Source organism: Silurus meridionalis, chromosome 14, assembly GCF_014805685.1.
Source record: "Silurus meridionalis isolate SWU-2019-XX chromosome 14, ASM1480568v1, whole genome shotgun sequence".
In the NCBI taxonomy this organism is placed as follows: domain Eukaryota; kingdom Metazoa; phylum Chordata; class Actinopteri; order Siluriformes; family Siluridae; genus Silurus; species Silurus meridionalis.
In genome coordinates this window covers 2,568,681-2,583,274 of record NC_060897.1, presented here as the reverse complement: position 1 = coordinate 2,583,274, position 14,594 = coordinate 2,568,681, and the positions used below count along the sequence as shown (strand labels likewise).

The following is a 14,594-nucleotide window of genomic DNA, read 5'->3' as shown; positions in this document are numbered from 1 at the left end:
AGCACAAGGACTCGACTTCTCTGAGGGACCCTTGTGAGGTCTGAAAGTGGTATCAAAATATACTTTTACTCAAGGATGATTTTAGGTTCTCTTTACACTGTTGGTTAAAATAAAGTTTGCCACAATGGTTCAGGACTACAACTGCCATAAATACCCTCACATTCAAGCAAAGATGGAAATCATCCACAGTGATGCAGCTCTAATGAAGCTGCAAACCACAGTGGATCATCTGTCTCCATACCACCCTGTCCTCTGCTTCTTTCAAACCAACTACCTGCATGTTTTTCCTCACCACATCCATAAACCTCCTCCTTGGTCTTCCTCTTTTCCTCCTTCCTGGTGTCTCCATCCTCAGCATTCTTCTACCAATATAACTCATGTCCCTCCTCTGCACATGTCCAAACCATCTCAATCTCGCCTCCCTCACCTTCTCACCAAAACATCCTACATGCGCTGTCGTCTAACAAAATCATTTCCATTCCTATCCATCGTCATCACTCCCAACAAAAACCTCAACATCTTCAGCTCTGCTACCTCCAGCTCCACCTCCTGTCTTTTACTCAACACCACTGTCTCTAAACCAGACAACATCTCAGGTCTCACCACAGTCCTATAAACTTTCCCTTTAATTCTCACAGATACTCTTCTATCACAAATCACTCCTGCTATCACTCTTCTCCACCCACTCCACCCTGCCTGCACTCGTTTCTTCACTTCTCTAACACAGTTTGATCAAGTTTAACGCATTAAGCCATGTTAAGAATGTTAGAATTTGTACAGATGAGCAGGTCTGATCGTTTTAACTGTAAATGATCACACTGATGCGTGTGATTTTAATCCGGTCAGTTTATTTCGATAAGGAAGTAGAAGGAAACACTGCACACTGACATCAGGACCATGCAGGGGTGCTTCGAGTGCATTATGAAGAGTGAGAGGAAGTGAGGGAAATTATTCTGCATCTCATTACACACACACACACACACACACACACACACACACACACCTGACCCAGGACATAAACGGCTCAGGGGGTCAGAGCATCTAAAGCTGCCATGTTAGTCATTAGCTTACAAAATAAGTGCATTTTATTGTTATTTCTTTTGTTTAAAAGTCCATATTTGGGTCAACAATAACAATAAATTAATGATAAATATGGGTTATTTGGTACAACTCCTGGACATTAATCGAAGTTAAACAGAAGTTTTCTGGATGAGCTCAGTGTGATATAAATAAGTAAAATCGATCCAGATGGTCCAGATGTTGTGGAGCTTATTTGATTTAACCGTCAAGATCGAGTACCTTTTAGTCACCTTTAGCGACCTCTAGTGACCAAATCTGATAACAAGGTTCCAAACAGGAGCTCAGTGCACATGCTTTCTCTCACACACACACACACACACACACACACACACACACACACACACAATTAAAATTAACTTAAAGATACGCCTGGAGCAGAATTTCACGGTCCCCAGATGTATTCGAAAATACACAACGTGGCCAAAAGTTTGTGGAGACCCCACCATAAGACTGGACAGATGTGCCACCAGATTTTGTTATGTATCTTATGGAGATTTGTGTGATTCTTTTTGAATAGGGTTGAGGGTTAAAGCTCTATCGCAGGAGATCTTCCACTCCAACCCATGCAAAGCAGATCTTCATGGAGCTGGCTTTGTGCACAGGGGCATCATCATGGTGGAACAGGTTTTTTTGGGTAGTTTAAGTGAAGGGGGACATTTAAATGCTACTGCATCTGAAGACATTCTATATAATTGTGTGCCTTGAACTTCAGGCTTTCGGGGAGGAACCACGGGTTTCAGGTGTCCCAATACTTTTGGTTTTACAGTGTATGTAGTAAAAGTAAAAAAAACACTGAGTCTGTAACGGCTAATTATTTACGCTAATAAGATTTGAAGGTTGAAGTGGAAAACTGTGGAGATTTTATTTTTGGCTCCACTTCTCCTTTAAGTGGCACACGTCCACCTTGTTTAGCTGCTATTCCATTCATAAAGTTAGGATGAAGGCAGTTCTGCTAATGTTAAAGTGTTAGCGATGCACGTTGGATGCGTTTACAGAAGACGGATAATCCTAACCTTTAAACGTTAGTGCGTCTTTGTTCAGGAGTGTGTTTGAGCGAGACCCGCTCACGTGCACAGCAGAAGCAGGACCAAGAACGCGGTGAAGGACGATGGCGGTAAAAGAAGTTACAGGAAGTGGTTCCTATGCTAGAAACGTTTCTATCAGCACCTGGAGAGGTCTGGATCAGCGTTTCCCCAATCCTGCTCAGGTGTTTCATACGGTACGAGTGGCTTCGGGAACGGAAAAGTACTGAAAGGGGTTTCAGTAACAATGTAATGTATTGGAAAGAGTTTTAGTACCGAGGTAACGTGCTGAAAGATTCAGCATAATCGACATTGTGTACTGAACAGGGTTTCAGTAGTGAAATAATACTTTGAGCATCAAAGAAACCGAAAGGGGTTTGAACATCAAAGTACCCGAAAGGGGTTTTGAGCATCAAAGTAACTGAAAGGGGTTTTGAACATCAAAGTACCCGAAAGGGGTTTGAGCATCAAAGTAACCGAAAGGGGTTTGAGCATCAAAGTAATCGAAAGGGGTTTGAACATCAAAGTAATCGAAAGGGGTTTTGAGCATCAAAGTAATCGAAAGGGGTTTGAACATCAAAGTAATCGAAAGGGGTTTGAACATCAAAGTACCCGTAAGGGGTTTTGAGCATCAAAGTAACCGTAAGGGGTTTTGAGCATCAAAGTAACCGAAAGGGGTTTGAGCATCAAAGTAACCGTAAGGGTTTTAAGCATCAAAGTAACCGAAAGGGTTTTAAGCATCAAAGTAACCGAAGGGTTTGAGCATCAAAGTAACGAAAGGGGTTTGAGCATCAAAGTAACCGTAAGGGGTTTTGAGCATCAAAGTAACCGAAAGGGGTTTTAAGCATCAAAGTAACCGAAAGGGGTTTTAAGCATCAAAGTAACCGAAAGGGGTTTTAAGCATCAAAGTAACCGAATGGGGTTTGAGCATCAAAGTACCCGAAAGGGGTTTTGAGCATCAAAGTAACCGTAAGGGGTTTTGAGCATCAAAGTAACCGTAAGGGGTTTTGAGCATCAAAGTAACCGTAAGGGGTTTCAGTAGCTGTGTAACGTACTGAAAGTTTTTCCATAGCGACATAATGTGATGTATCAGCAACTTAATTAGCTGAAAGGGGGTTCAGTAGTGATATATTGTACTGAAAGTCGTTTCAGTAGCGACGTAATTTGCTAAAAGGGCTTTCAGTAGCCACATTATGTACTGAACTGGGTTTGGGTTCTGATTTAACGTACTGAAAGCGGTTTCAGTGCAGAAGTAATGTAGTGAAGCATTTTCAGTACTGATATAATAGACTGAAAGGGGGTTCAGAACAGCTGTAACAAACTGAAAAGCTTTCAGTACTGACATGAGCATCATGTGATCATTAGCGTGTCTCTGAGAAGTTCCTGTAGACCTCACAGTTTTAACGTGACTTCAGCAGGAGGACAGGATCAGGGAAACACTGACCTACTGTTTGTTTAGCGCAATACGTCTGAAACTAGTCATGCACTAGCGCCTCACGCAGGCTCTAACAGTGACTACAGTGCGAAGACAGGAGTGTCGGGGAGGTGCTGATGTCCGTTAGGTTCCTTTTGGTGGACTCCATTTCAGTGCCGCGGGGTCGATCGTCTTTCCACTGCCTCGCTTCGTCTCTTTGGATCTCCACTCGTCGATCAGGTCCTAAAGACACACAGTCGGAGTTAATACACATACACACACACACACACACACACACACACACACACACACACCGATCAGATGAGCATTAAAGTAAGTAACACTGATTGACTCTTCATCATGGCATCTGTTAGCGGGTGGATTTATTTATTAGGCAGCAAGTGGAAAATGTATTTAAGGATTTGAGTGACAAATTGTGACGTCTAGACGTCTGGGTCAGAGCGTCTCCAAAACTGCAGCTCTTGTGGGATGTTCCTGGTCTGCAGTGGTCAGTATCTATCAAAAGTGCTCCAAGGAAGGAACAGTAGTGAACTGGTGACAGGGTCATGCACGTGTGGCGTGGAGGCTGGTCCGTGTGGTCTGATCAAACAGAGGAGCTCCTGTAACTCAAACTGCTGAAGAAGTTCATGCTGTTGATGCTCGACAGGAAAAAGGAGGACCAGGGGGAGTTCTTCCTCAAACTCTTTTGTTGGAGAAACATAATTGTACAGGATGTGGTTGCATGTCATGTTCCAGCAATGGAGCAACGCACCAATCCAACTGCATGAAGATCTGCTTTCCATGGGTTGGAGTCGAAGATCTCCTGCTATAGAGCTCCAACCCTCACCTCTGATGTGAACTGACTGCACTGGGTGCCTCCTCACCCTCTCACCTACATCACTACCTGACTTTACGAACACACCCTTGTGCCTGAATGAAGCACAAAATCTAGTGGAACATCAGAAGGATGAAGGTTACTGTAAGCAAATGGAGACTTCATGTGGAACAGGATGATGTTCTCAGGTGTCCACAAACCTTTAGCCATGTATAGGAAATAAAAATACAGGTCGCTGTGATTAAAAGTTACCTGTCTCTTTAAGACCAGGTGCTTTCCTTTCCAGTACTTCAGCATCTGGAGCGACTGCAGCGTGCTGACGATGTCGACCGGATTCACCGCCGTTTCCTGGCTGATCTCTGCAGAAAGAAAAAAGTTTCAATATACATGCAAAGAACACGCGTGCAGTGTAGGAGGAGCTTTCTGCATTGTTTTTTACCTTTTATGGACACCTCTTTGCCCTGGAAGTTATGCAGGTAGCGCAGCAGCACTTCTTTCCAGTAGCTCCGATAGCTAATGAGACCCAGATCAGACAGGGGGCGCTCAGGAGAGCCCACTTTCTCCTCCACCTTGGACAGCAAGTAACCTGAACACACACAGAAGACGTCTTGATCTCAAACTGGACATCAGGGTGGTAATTATAATTTTTTTTTTTTGTGGTACAGATACACACATTGTGCCAAAAGTATTGGGACACCACCGTTCTTTCCAGATTCTTCCACCGTCGTGGAGGCGTGCAATTGTGCACAATTCTTTGGACGCTTTTGGTAGCGTGAACTTTTTCTAGGAGCCCCCGAACCTGTATCCAGCATGACGATGCCCCTGTGCACGAAGCCAGATCCATGCAGATATGCTTTCAAATGGAAGATCTCCTGCTACAGAGCTAATGAACTCTTTGAAAGCTAGTCAGCTTCTGATTTTGCATTTTAGCAGCGTATAAACATCTGTTCTATCATCGGCTTCCATCAGTCTTTTTTCCTCTTTAAGAAGTGAAGCAGGACGTCCTGGGACACGTGTTGGTGTGTCATAAGCTACAGTTTTACCTGTTACACAGTGCTGACACTGGAGACTCCTTCCATTAATATTAAACCAAATCATATCAAATGAATGTAAAAGATATTGTAGTGATGCGGAGTCCTCGTGAACCAGCCGTCGCCATAGAAACCATAATGTACCAGAACGAGCACGTTAATACAAACCTCGGTCAAATGTAAGACTTTAAATTTAGACTTTAAAACCGTTTTAACGGCGTTAAGAATGTAGTTAGCGACTGGTCTTATCCAAACCCTGAATAGATTTTCTTTTTTGAGCTAATTATCGATAAACGTCGCACTTCCCCATAACTGAAAAAACAAAATCTGTTTTGCGTCTGTGGTACGATCCGAGAGAGAGTCGCACTAATATCAGGAAGCTGATTGGCTGATTGGTATTGGTCTCATTTGTAGTCGTAATACAGCGAATTAGATTTGGAGCAGCGAAAGACCACGGTTAAAACACCACGAAAACAAAAGGAAAAAAATTCTGACTTCTCAATGAGCGTAAGAGGTGGTGTTACATGGTCGTCAGAAAAAGACCTGTTTAAGCTTGTAAATGAATGCAGAACTTGCGCATACTCACTAAAGTCGATGAGCATTTTGCCGTAGCCCTGCCTCATGTACTGTGGCATGGTCAGGATGCAGGATACGTTGTAGTTCAGGAACGAGTTCTTCTCCTGCGTACAGAACAAAACAGGCTTCATCGTTTGTGGGCATTCAATTAATCAATCAATCATTCAATCAACCAATCAATCAACCAACTAAATATTTAACCAACTCGTCAACCAATCAACAATTCAATCAACCAACCAATCAATCAATTAACCAACCAATTAAACAATCAACCAACCAATCAATCAATCAACCAACCAATTAACCAATCAACCAACCAATTAACCAATCAACCAACCAACCGACCAACCAAACAATCAATCAATCAATCAATCAACCAACCAATCAACCAACTAACCAATTAACCAATCCATCAATCAACCAAACAATCAGTCAATCAACCAACCAACCGACCAAACAATTAATCAATCAACCAACCAACCATTAAATCAATCTTTCAAATCAACTATTCAATCAATCAATCAATAAAAATAGTAACCTGTTGGACATAATTATTTATTATGAGGTTAATTTGACTGCGTGTAAACTGCAATAAAATCAAAAGAGCAAAACTTTTTTTTTGTATTACCAAGAAACGTGATTGACGGTTATTAGCCATGCCCCCTTGTTCTCGTTGGACGAATTTGGTGATCTGTCTTATTTTATTATAAAAATGATAGATTATTTATTATTATCCATTATTTTCTACTGTCTCATTATTTATTTATTTTGTTGCGTTACACGACAATCAAGAAAAGAAAAAAACCTGAACAGGAAGATGTTTGTATACCTTGGAGAAATAGCCGACCAGGTGACACCCCGTGTTGTCTGCCTCGGTCATCACGTAGAACAGAAACGGCTCCACGTCGTAATACAGAGTTTTATGGTCGAGGAAGAGCTTCGCCAAGAGACACAGGTTCTGGCAGTAAATCTGTTACATGTTAAAAGATACTCTGATTCCTGTTTATACACATTTTATATTTTTATATAAATAAATATACAAAAACACATGCTGTTTGGCCAAAAGTATAAGGACACCACAAAAGGCGCACAATTTTTATAGGACGTCTAAATTAAAGGTCCACCGATAGTGGATTTTACTGATACTGATAAATAGGTTGGATCGTATGATCGTCTGATATCCGATTAATCAGCCAATAGTTTTTACAGTGGACGGTTTTAAATACTACTGAACTTTACACCTTATTTAAATAAAATAATAATAAAAAAAAACAGTAAATAAATCATGAGAATGTGCTAAAGGAAATGAACAATATTTCAATTAATAAATATAACTATATATTTAATTGACGATAAATAATAAATACAATATAGCACTCTCCGTGCAGCGCGTCGTCTCCTGTGTAAAAACGACCAGCATGCAGTGCCAGTGATTCGCCTCTAGAGGCCGCTCTCGTAATGACAAAATACGGGAAAAATAATATGTGGATTTTCGCAGATAATCGATGAACCCAGCAATCAACCATCGATGCCGATTAATCGGTCGACCACTAACTTACATGCATTCAAATTGCTAATCTTAACGATTGTCCACAAAACTTTAACCTGATCCCGTATCTTGGAATGAGTTTAATAAATGTTTTATAAATAATAAAACATAACCATGTATTTTCTTTACCATTACATCAACTAGTGGGGGAGTAACAGATACACTTACGGTCTGCATTGGATATTTGGATTCGACTATTTATAAATGTAATTCAACGCAAACAATTAAATTCCCCTACGAAGTTAGTATCGGATGCTCAGATTAGACGTTCGGACAGGAAATATTGCATCGATCACATGCGGTATTGTGAAATTTCGATTACTACACCTATATGTGATAAAACAGATAGAGAAAATAAATAAATAAATTGTACCACTTCTAAAACTACAAAATCTTGATGATAACCGAGAACAAGTGCGGTGTGAAAAGCTCTGGCGTGAAGCCAATCGGATTTCAAATATAAACAATAAAAAAAAAACGAATACGGTTTTATACCTTGTTTTTCTTGCCGTCCACTTCAAAAACCGAGATGGGGCCTTTCCTGTAGATCTCATCTCCAGGTGGATGCTTCCACACACACTTCGCCTGACAAAAGAAATGTGTGTAACTGTTACCGTGGTGAAAATAGATTACTTCCCGATAACTTTTTATAAGATGTTCACATTAAGTGGTCCAAAAGTATTGGGACACCTGGGTTTTCCAGCCAGTGGTTCTTCCTCGAGCTGTTAGCACAAACTTGGAGGCACAGAGCTGTATACTTTGGGGGCACTGGAACTAGAACTAGGAGGCTCCATGAAGATATGCTTTATGAGTTTGAGTGGAAGATCTCCTGCTGTAGAGCTCTGACCCTCAACCCTCACTTCACCCCCCTCACCTAATCTGGTGGAACGTCTTCCCAGAAGAGTGGAGCTTTTTTTTTTTTTTTTTAATTATGGGATGTTCAAAAAGAAACACATAGCGATCTAATGCTCAGGTGTCCACATACTTTTGCCCATGTGGTGCATCGCTTAAGTTATAGCAGCTATAAACATACAGTAGGGGTCGGCCGATACTGATAGCCAGGTTGTATTCTATTTGCAGATAATTGATTAATTAAATGATTAATTAAAAATTAAGATTTTTGTGTATCTGTGGCCAGCAATCAACTCTCTGTCCCGATGAATCGGTCGACCCCTACTATACGGCTGGTAGTAAAAGAAATTCGGACAAAGCGCTACCATGTGTCGTCTGAGAATGGTCTGGCTCTTCATGTATTTGAGGCAGAACTCGCACATGTAGAGGCGGCCGAGGCGGGCGTACTCCTCCGGGTACGGCGAGTGGTACCAGGTGTCCAGCTCATAACAGCCGAACACGATCGTTTTGATCATGTTGCTGCCCTCGGCTACCTGACCCTGGAGACGCATTTTCTCCTGGAGAGAAATAACACACTCAGGGTGTTTGTGTGAGTGTGTGTGAGAGAGAGAGAGAGAGAGAGAGAGAGAGAGAGAGAGAGAGAACAAGTGACAATAGAAAGAAAAAAAAAAAAGAGATGAAATAGAAAAAGATAGTGAGAAAAGGAACTGGGACGAGGAGGCGGAGGAGAAGAAGAAGAAAGAGGGACTCCTGTAGGTCATGCCGTAACGCTGGGCTGCTGTAAGTCTCACAGGGAAGTAAGGCAAAGAGAAGAGGGAAAAAAACGAGGGATAAAATGTGATGAATTTTCTCTCTTACAAGATCCTCCGAGGCACGTGCCTGTGCTTTTCTAAACAACTCCAGGTCGTAATCACTCGTAATGTTCTCCAGCAGAGGCTCATGGGTACAGCTGGTGCTCCGAGTGTCCTCCTGCACCGAGAAAGGGGGGGAAGAAAGAGAGAGAGGGAGGAGTGAGAGAAAATGTACGCAAAATTAAACAGTTACTAAAATGTTGCATCTTTTTGTAATTTATGTATATTTGTGTCTCAGATACGAAAGAAAGAAAGTCCCAAACAGACATGCAGAGAGAGAGAGAGAAAAAAAAAGAGGGGAGGGAAGAGACAGAAAGACAGACCAAAAAGACAGATAAATAGGGGGAGAGAAAGAGAGAGTGACAGGCAGACAAAAAGAGACAGACAGACAGAGACAGATGGAAAGGGAGAAAGACAGACAGAGAGACAGACAGAGAGACAGACAAAGAGACAGACAGAGAGACAGACAGAGAGACAGACAGAGAGACAGCTCACTGTGTCTTTATCTTTCTGCTCCTTGACTGCAGACGAGTTTCTCTTCCTCCTCATCTCAGTCACTTTCTCTTTGTAGCGCATCTGAGAAATAAACGTCAGTGAGTGAAACCAGGCCTGGGCTCAGACGCTGAACTCGTGACTATAAGAACCATTACTTATCTACGTCAGCATCGTAGCTTCAGCGCTGAAGGCCACTGCTCACCCGTATCTCAGCATCCATTTTTAACCTCTAACGTTTAAGAGCGCCAGGATTTGTCGGGTTGCCGTGGTTACCTGATGGCGCGTGAAGTGTCGGTTCTCGTCCTGGCTCTGAGACAGCGTCCTCTCCTCCGCGGGTTTATCCCGAGAGCTCGTCTTGACCTGCGGCAGAACAGCACAACTCATTATTACATCACTTCAACCTCCTCCACAAGCACACAACTCAATACCGCCGGCCGGAGCATAAGTATTGGCACCTTGCACTCGTCCGCTGATAGGTTGTGATAAAGGGGACAGCCGGAGATGGAAAAGTGTCTCTCGTGTTTTCCTGTCAGGTGACCTGAGGGAGGAAAAAAAGTTCATGAATTTAAAAAAAAAAAAAAAAAAAAGAAAGAAACTACATTTAAATAAAAATAAAATAAAAGACATGGTCAATAATAGTTCAGGAGAGAAAGAAATAGGTAAAGAATGAAGTACAGAGAAAAAGTTTGAGACTGAGAGAAGTGTAAGATTTTATGTAGAGGGGGATTGTGAGAGTGGAAAGGTGAAACTGTGAGAAGGTTTAGAAGATGTAAAGATGAGAAGATCAGATACTTAGAGTGTGAAAAGGTGGAACTGTGAGAAGGTCAGAAGATGTAAAGTTGAGAAGGTCAGGAGATGTGAAAGTGAGAAGAACAAACAGATGGTCAGATGGAACTGTGAGAAGGTCAGGAGATGTGAAAGTGAGAAGAGAAGATGGTCAGATGGAACTGTGAGAAGGTCAGGAGATGTGAAAGTGAGAAGGTCATATGGAACTGCGGAAGGTCAGGAGATGTGAAAGTGAGAAGATCAGATAGTCAGAGGGTGAAAATGGGGAACTGTGAGAAGGTCAGAAGATGTAAATGTGAGAAGGTCATATGGAACTGTGACAAGGTCAGGAGATGTAAAAGTGAGAAGATAAGATGGTCAGATTGAACTGTGAGAAGGTCAGGAGATGTAAAAGTGAGAAGATCAGATAGTCAGAGGGTGAAAATGTGGAACTATGAGAAGTTCAGAAGGTTGTAAAGTGTAAAGGTGAAAGTGAGAAGATGAGAAAATAAGTGTGTTAAGGTAAAGGTGATGTTCAGAAGATGAAGATGACGGTAAGAAGGTGTGAGAATGAAGGTGTAGGTGTTCGTGTGTACCGAGTGAGTTACAGCCGGGTGTGGGACACTTCATGTTGAAATTGTAGCTCTCGTGGAAGCGGCGACGTTTGGGTCGGTGGGCGTGGCTTGACTCTTTGATTGACAGCTCTTTAGCCAGCCTCTCGTCTTGGGATGCGTTAGGGCTGGAGACGTCGGCGTCGGACTCCGAGGAACGTGCCAAACCTGTGGGGGTGCGGGGAGGAGAGTCGTCCTGCTTCACAGCAGACGCTGAACAGACAGAAAAAGAAGAATATTTCTCATTTTAAAACCAAAACAAAACATTTTCCCCAAGCAAGCAATGATGTAGTACCATAAATGACCATTAGGGGTCAGAATAACGAGCATTAAAACTGAATTAACACAGCAGCATAACAGAAACAGGGACTAATTAATAAAAAGCCGCAACCATCCACGAGCATTCTGAGGGAGCTCAGTGGAATTGATTGAGTGACTAATGAATGGATGGATGGATGGATCAGAGTAACGGATCTGGACTCGGTGGTTCTCCTCCTACCCCGGTCTGAAACCTCGTTGTGACGTTCGCTCTCCGTCTGGTTCTGGCGCAGAGGGTATTTTTTGGGTGGGGCCGGCTCTTCGTGCCGCTGGCTACGGGTCACACGGCGAGCTGAGAAATCCACCACCACGACCGGGGCTGGGGGTAAAAAAATGATAAAAATAAACAGAAAGGAAACAGAGTAAGAGAAGTTAATTTAATCACCCTGTAAACCAATCACATTCATCCAATAATCTAATTTTCCAATCCTCCATCAGTCTCCTACAACAGGAACATGTCTGTTTTCAAAATCTGCATTTTAACACTTGTTTTTAAAGTTTATATATTAAATGTATGCATATATCATTTAATTATTATACATAATTGATTAATTCTATTCCAGATGTTTAAATCTTCACACCTTAAATCAAATGTGTGTGTATTTTTGTGAGACTTTCTTCCATTCCAGTATATTTCCTTCCTTATTTATACCTTTAAATTTCCTTCTTGTCCTTCGTACTTTCTTCCCTTCCTTGCTTTTGAGTTTCCCTTGTTTCTTCCATTTTATTTCTCCCTTTCTTCCACTGTATTTTTCCCCACTCACTTCCTAGTTTTCCCTTTTTCATTCCATAATCCACTCTATCGCTCCTTCCCTTAATATCAATATTTTCTACTTTCCTAGTTTCCCTTCCACCACTTTCTATTTAATTCTTCCGTCCTAGTTATTCAGGCGTTTCCTCTCTATACCTTCCTTCCCTTTTCCTCCCTCCTTCCCTCTTTCCCCGCCTTCTTCACTACTCCTCTTCCTTCCCAGCATCACAGTGGAGCTGTCACTGAAAACTGTACCTGCTCTTATTATCTTACAGAAACGTCCACACGTGTTGGATTATCATATCTAATAATCATTGGTTGGAGCGATGGCGTGGGCGGAGCCTCCGACACCGACTTCCTGTTTAAAGCAGGTACCTTGTGCGCTCTGGCTGAGTCTGAGAGAGGAGCGTGTGAGGCGTGTGGTCTTCACGGCGTGGTTGTCGCTCTCAGAGCTGTCCGTGTGTTCGGCTGAGAAATCCGAGTCCTCCGTACCGTCAGAGCTGCTGCAGGCCGTCCTCTGGGAAACACACACACACACACACACACACACACACACACACACACACACACAGAAAAATATTTGCTACAGTGTGTGTATTGAATACTATTTCTCTGATATGCAGATTATCCAAACAATTTGCTGATCAGACTTCAAAAGAATTTTCAATTTTTATTTCAGGAATCAAATTCCGTTCACTTCAAACATCTGGATTAAAAAAGAAAAATATCAAAGTTGTGCCTTTTGAAGAGTTTATTTGAAACATTTCTTGCCTTCTGAATGTGCTTTAGACCATCAGTTGTCTTGTGCAGAATAAAAGGTGAATCCTGTTACTACACCTACTGTACACATTCATATTATGGCAAGAAACACTCAGTTAAAGAAAGAGAAAAGATCAATCATCACTTAAAGGAAAAAATGAAGGTCAGTCAATCTGAAAAAAAACTCAAAAATTTTAAATACATTCCCGGGTACAGTCTCCAGAACCGTTAATGATAAATGATGAATGAAGAAACAGGCTCTCATGAGGAATTTCTCAGGAAAGGAAGACCAAGAGCTACCTCTGCTGCAGAGGACAGAATTACAAGTGTCACAAACTGCTGATTTATATCAAGTTTATATCTCGTTGTTTAAACATCCACTGTTCAGAGTCCAGTTCGCGGTCCAATTGTGGCAAAGAAGCCCGTTACTTCGGAACGACAAGCAAAAGGAAGTTACTTGGGCTAAGAAACACAAGCAATAGACATTAAAGGAGTGGAAAACCATCCTTTGGTCTGATGGGTGCAAATTTGAGATTTTAGGTTCTAAACACTGACTTTGTTAGACGTACAAAGGATGAACGGACGATGGAGAAGGAGGTGTGATTGTGTGGAGGTGCTTTGTAGGCAACATGTTGGTCATTTAGTCCAATTTCAGTACACATTTAACCAGCATGGCTATGTGATGTGATGTCATTACAAAAAAATCTTTCATCTGGTCTACACTTAGTGGGACCATCATTTGTTTTCCAACAGGACAATGACCTCAAACACACCTCTGGGATTCTGTAAGAGCTATTTGTCCAAGAAGGAGAATGATGTCTCAGACGACCTGGCCTCCACAATCAGCCGATCTTAATCCGGTTCAGATGGCGAAGGAAAAGCAGCCAACAAGCACTCGACACCTATGGGAACTCATCCTCATGAGGCTGACTGAGAGAATGCCAAGAGTGTGCAAAACTGTCAGCAATGTGAAAGGAGGATAATTTGAAGAAATTAAAAATAAATAAATAAATAACAGGGTTTATTTTTGTTTACGACATAACTCTATACACGTTCTTTCATAGTTTAAAAGTCTTCAGTATTATTGTAGAATGCCGGAAATGAAATTAAAAATACATTGAGAAGGTTATGAAAGAAGAGAATAATACATTAATATGAAAATATATATTAGGTGTACTAAACTTATCCTGGTGTGAATAAGTTTGTACCCCCCTCCTTTCTCACACACACACACACACACACACACACAGCATATATTCATTACACATCATAGCATGGTCATTTGCACACTAGAAGAGAACTGTTTTATTCGTTTTGTATTATATTTGTTTTATATAAAAAAGACAGATGATGGATCTATCATTCCTCCAGCTGTGTTCTCATTCAGCTGCGCTATAAAACCTACTTCCTGGCCTGCACAACTCACCTTTCTTCGAGGCATAACTGTGCAAAAAGCTCCTGGATTCTGCCAAATATTTCCCCCAAAACTCGTCTGGTGCAGCCCTGATTTTTAACCCGTTTCACCGCAATAACGTCTCTATTTTATTTACCCTAAAAACGGTCTTTGCGTTGCTATGTGTACGCGCTGCAAGCCCAACTTCCGGTTCGAAGCTGCACAACTTCCGGTCCAAAACGATCAAATAAATACCGCGCGCTCTCTGGCCAACCCGAGCAACTTCTAACTC

At 41.9% G+C, this 14,594-nt stretch overlaps 1 protein-coding gene across 4 annotated transcripts; it reads right to left on the bottom strand.

Moving 5' to 3' along the window:
- Positions 1-831: 831 nt before the first annotated feature.
- Positions 832-14,528, bottom strand: kat7a (K(lysine) acetyltransferase 7a). Of its 4 annotated transcripts, XR_006927865.1 has the most exons (16): positions 14,336-14,528; positions 12,526-12,667; positions 11,581-11,718; positions 11,067-11,294; positions 10,161-10,243; positions 9,979-10,065; positions 9,706-9,786; positions 9,218-9,328; positions 8,725-8,916; positions 8,003-8,092; positions 6,788-6,928; positions 5,969-6,062; positions 4,791-4,937; positions 4,604-4,710; positions 1,385-3,759; positions 832-1,003 (listed from the first exon to the last, which is right to left on the bottom strand). XR_006927865.1 is itself a non-coding variant. In XM_046866416.1 (15 exons), exons 1-15 carry the CDS (start codon positions 14,348-14,350, stop codon positions 3,661-3,663), a joined length of 1,755 nt encoding a protein of 584 aa, XP_046722372.1. In that variant the 5' UTR covers positions 14,351-14,528; the 3' UTR covers positions 832-3,660. The 4 variants fall into 4 exon arrangements, 3 of the variants coding, with proteins under 3 accessions (XP_046722372.1, XP_046722373.1, XP_046722374.1); XM_046866416.1 differs by having other exon boundaries at positions 832-3,759; XM_046866417.1 differs by having other exon boundaries at positions 832-3,759; positions 6,788-6,916.
- Positions 14,529-14,594: the final 66 nt, after the last annotated feature.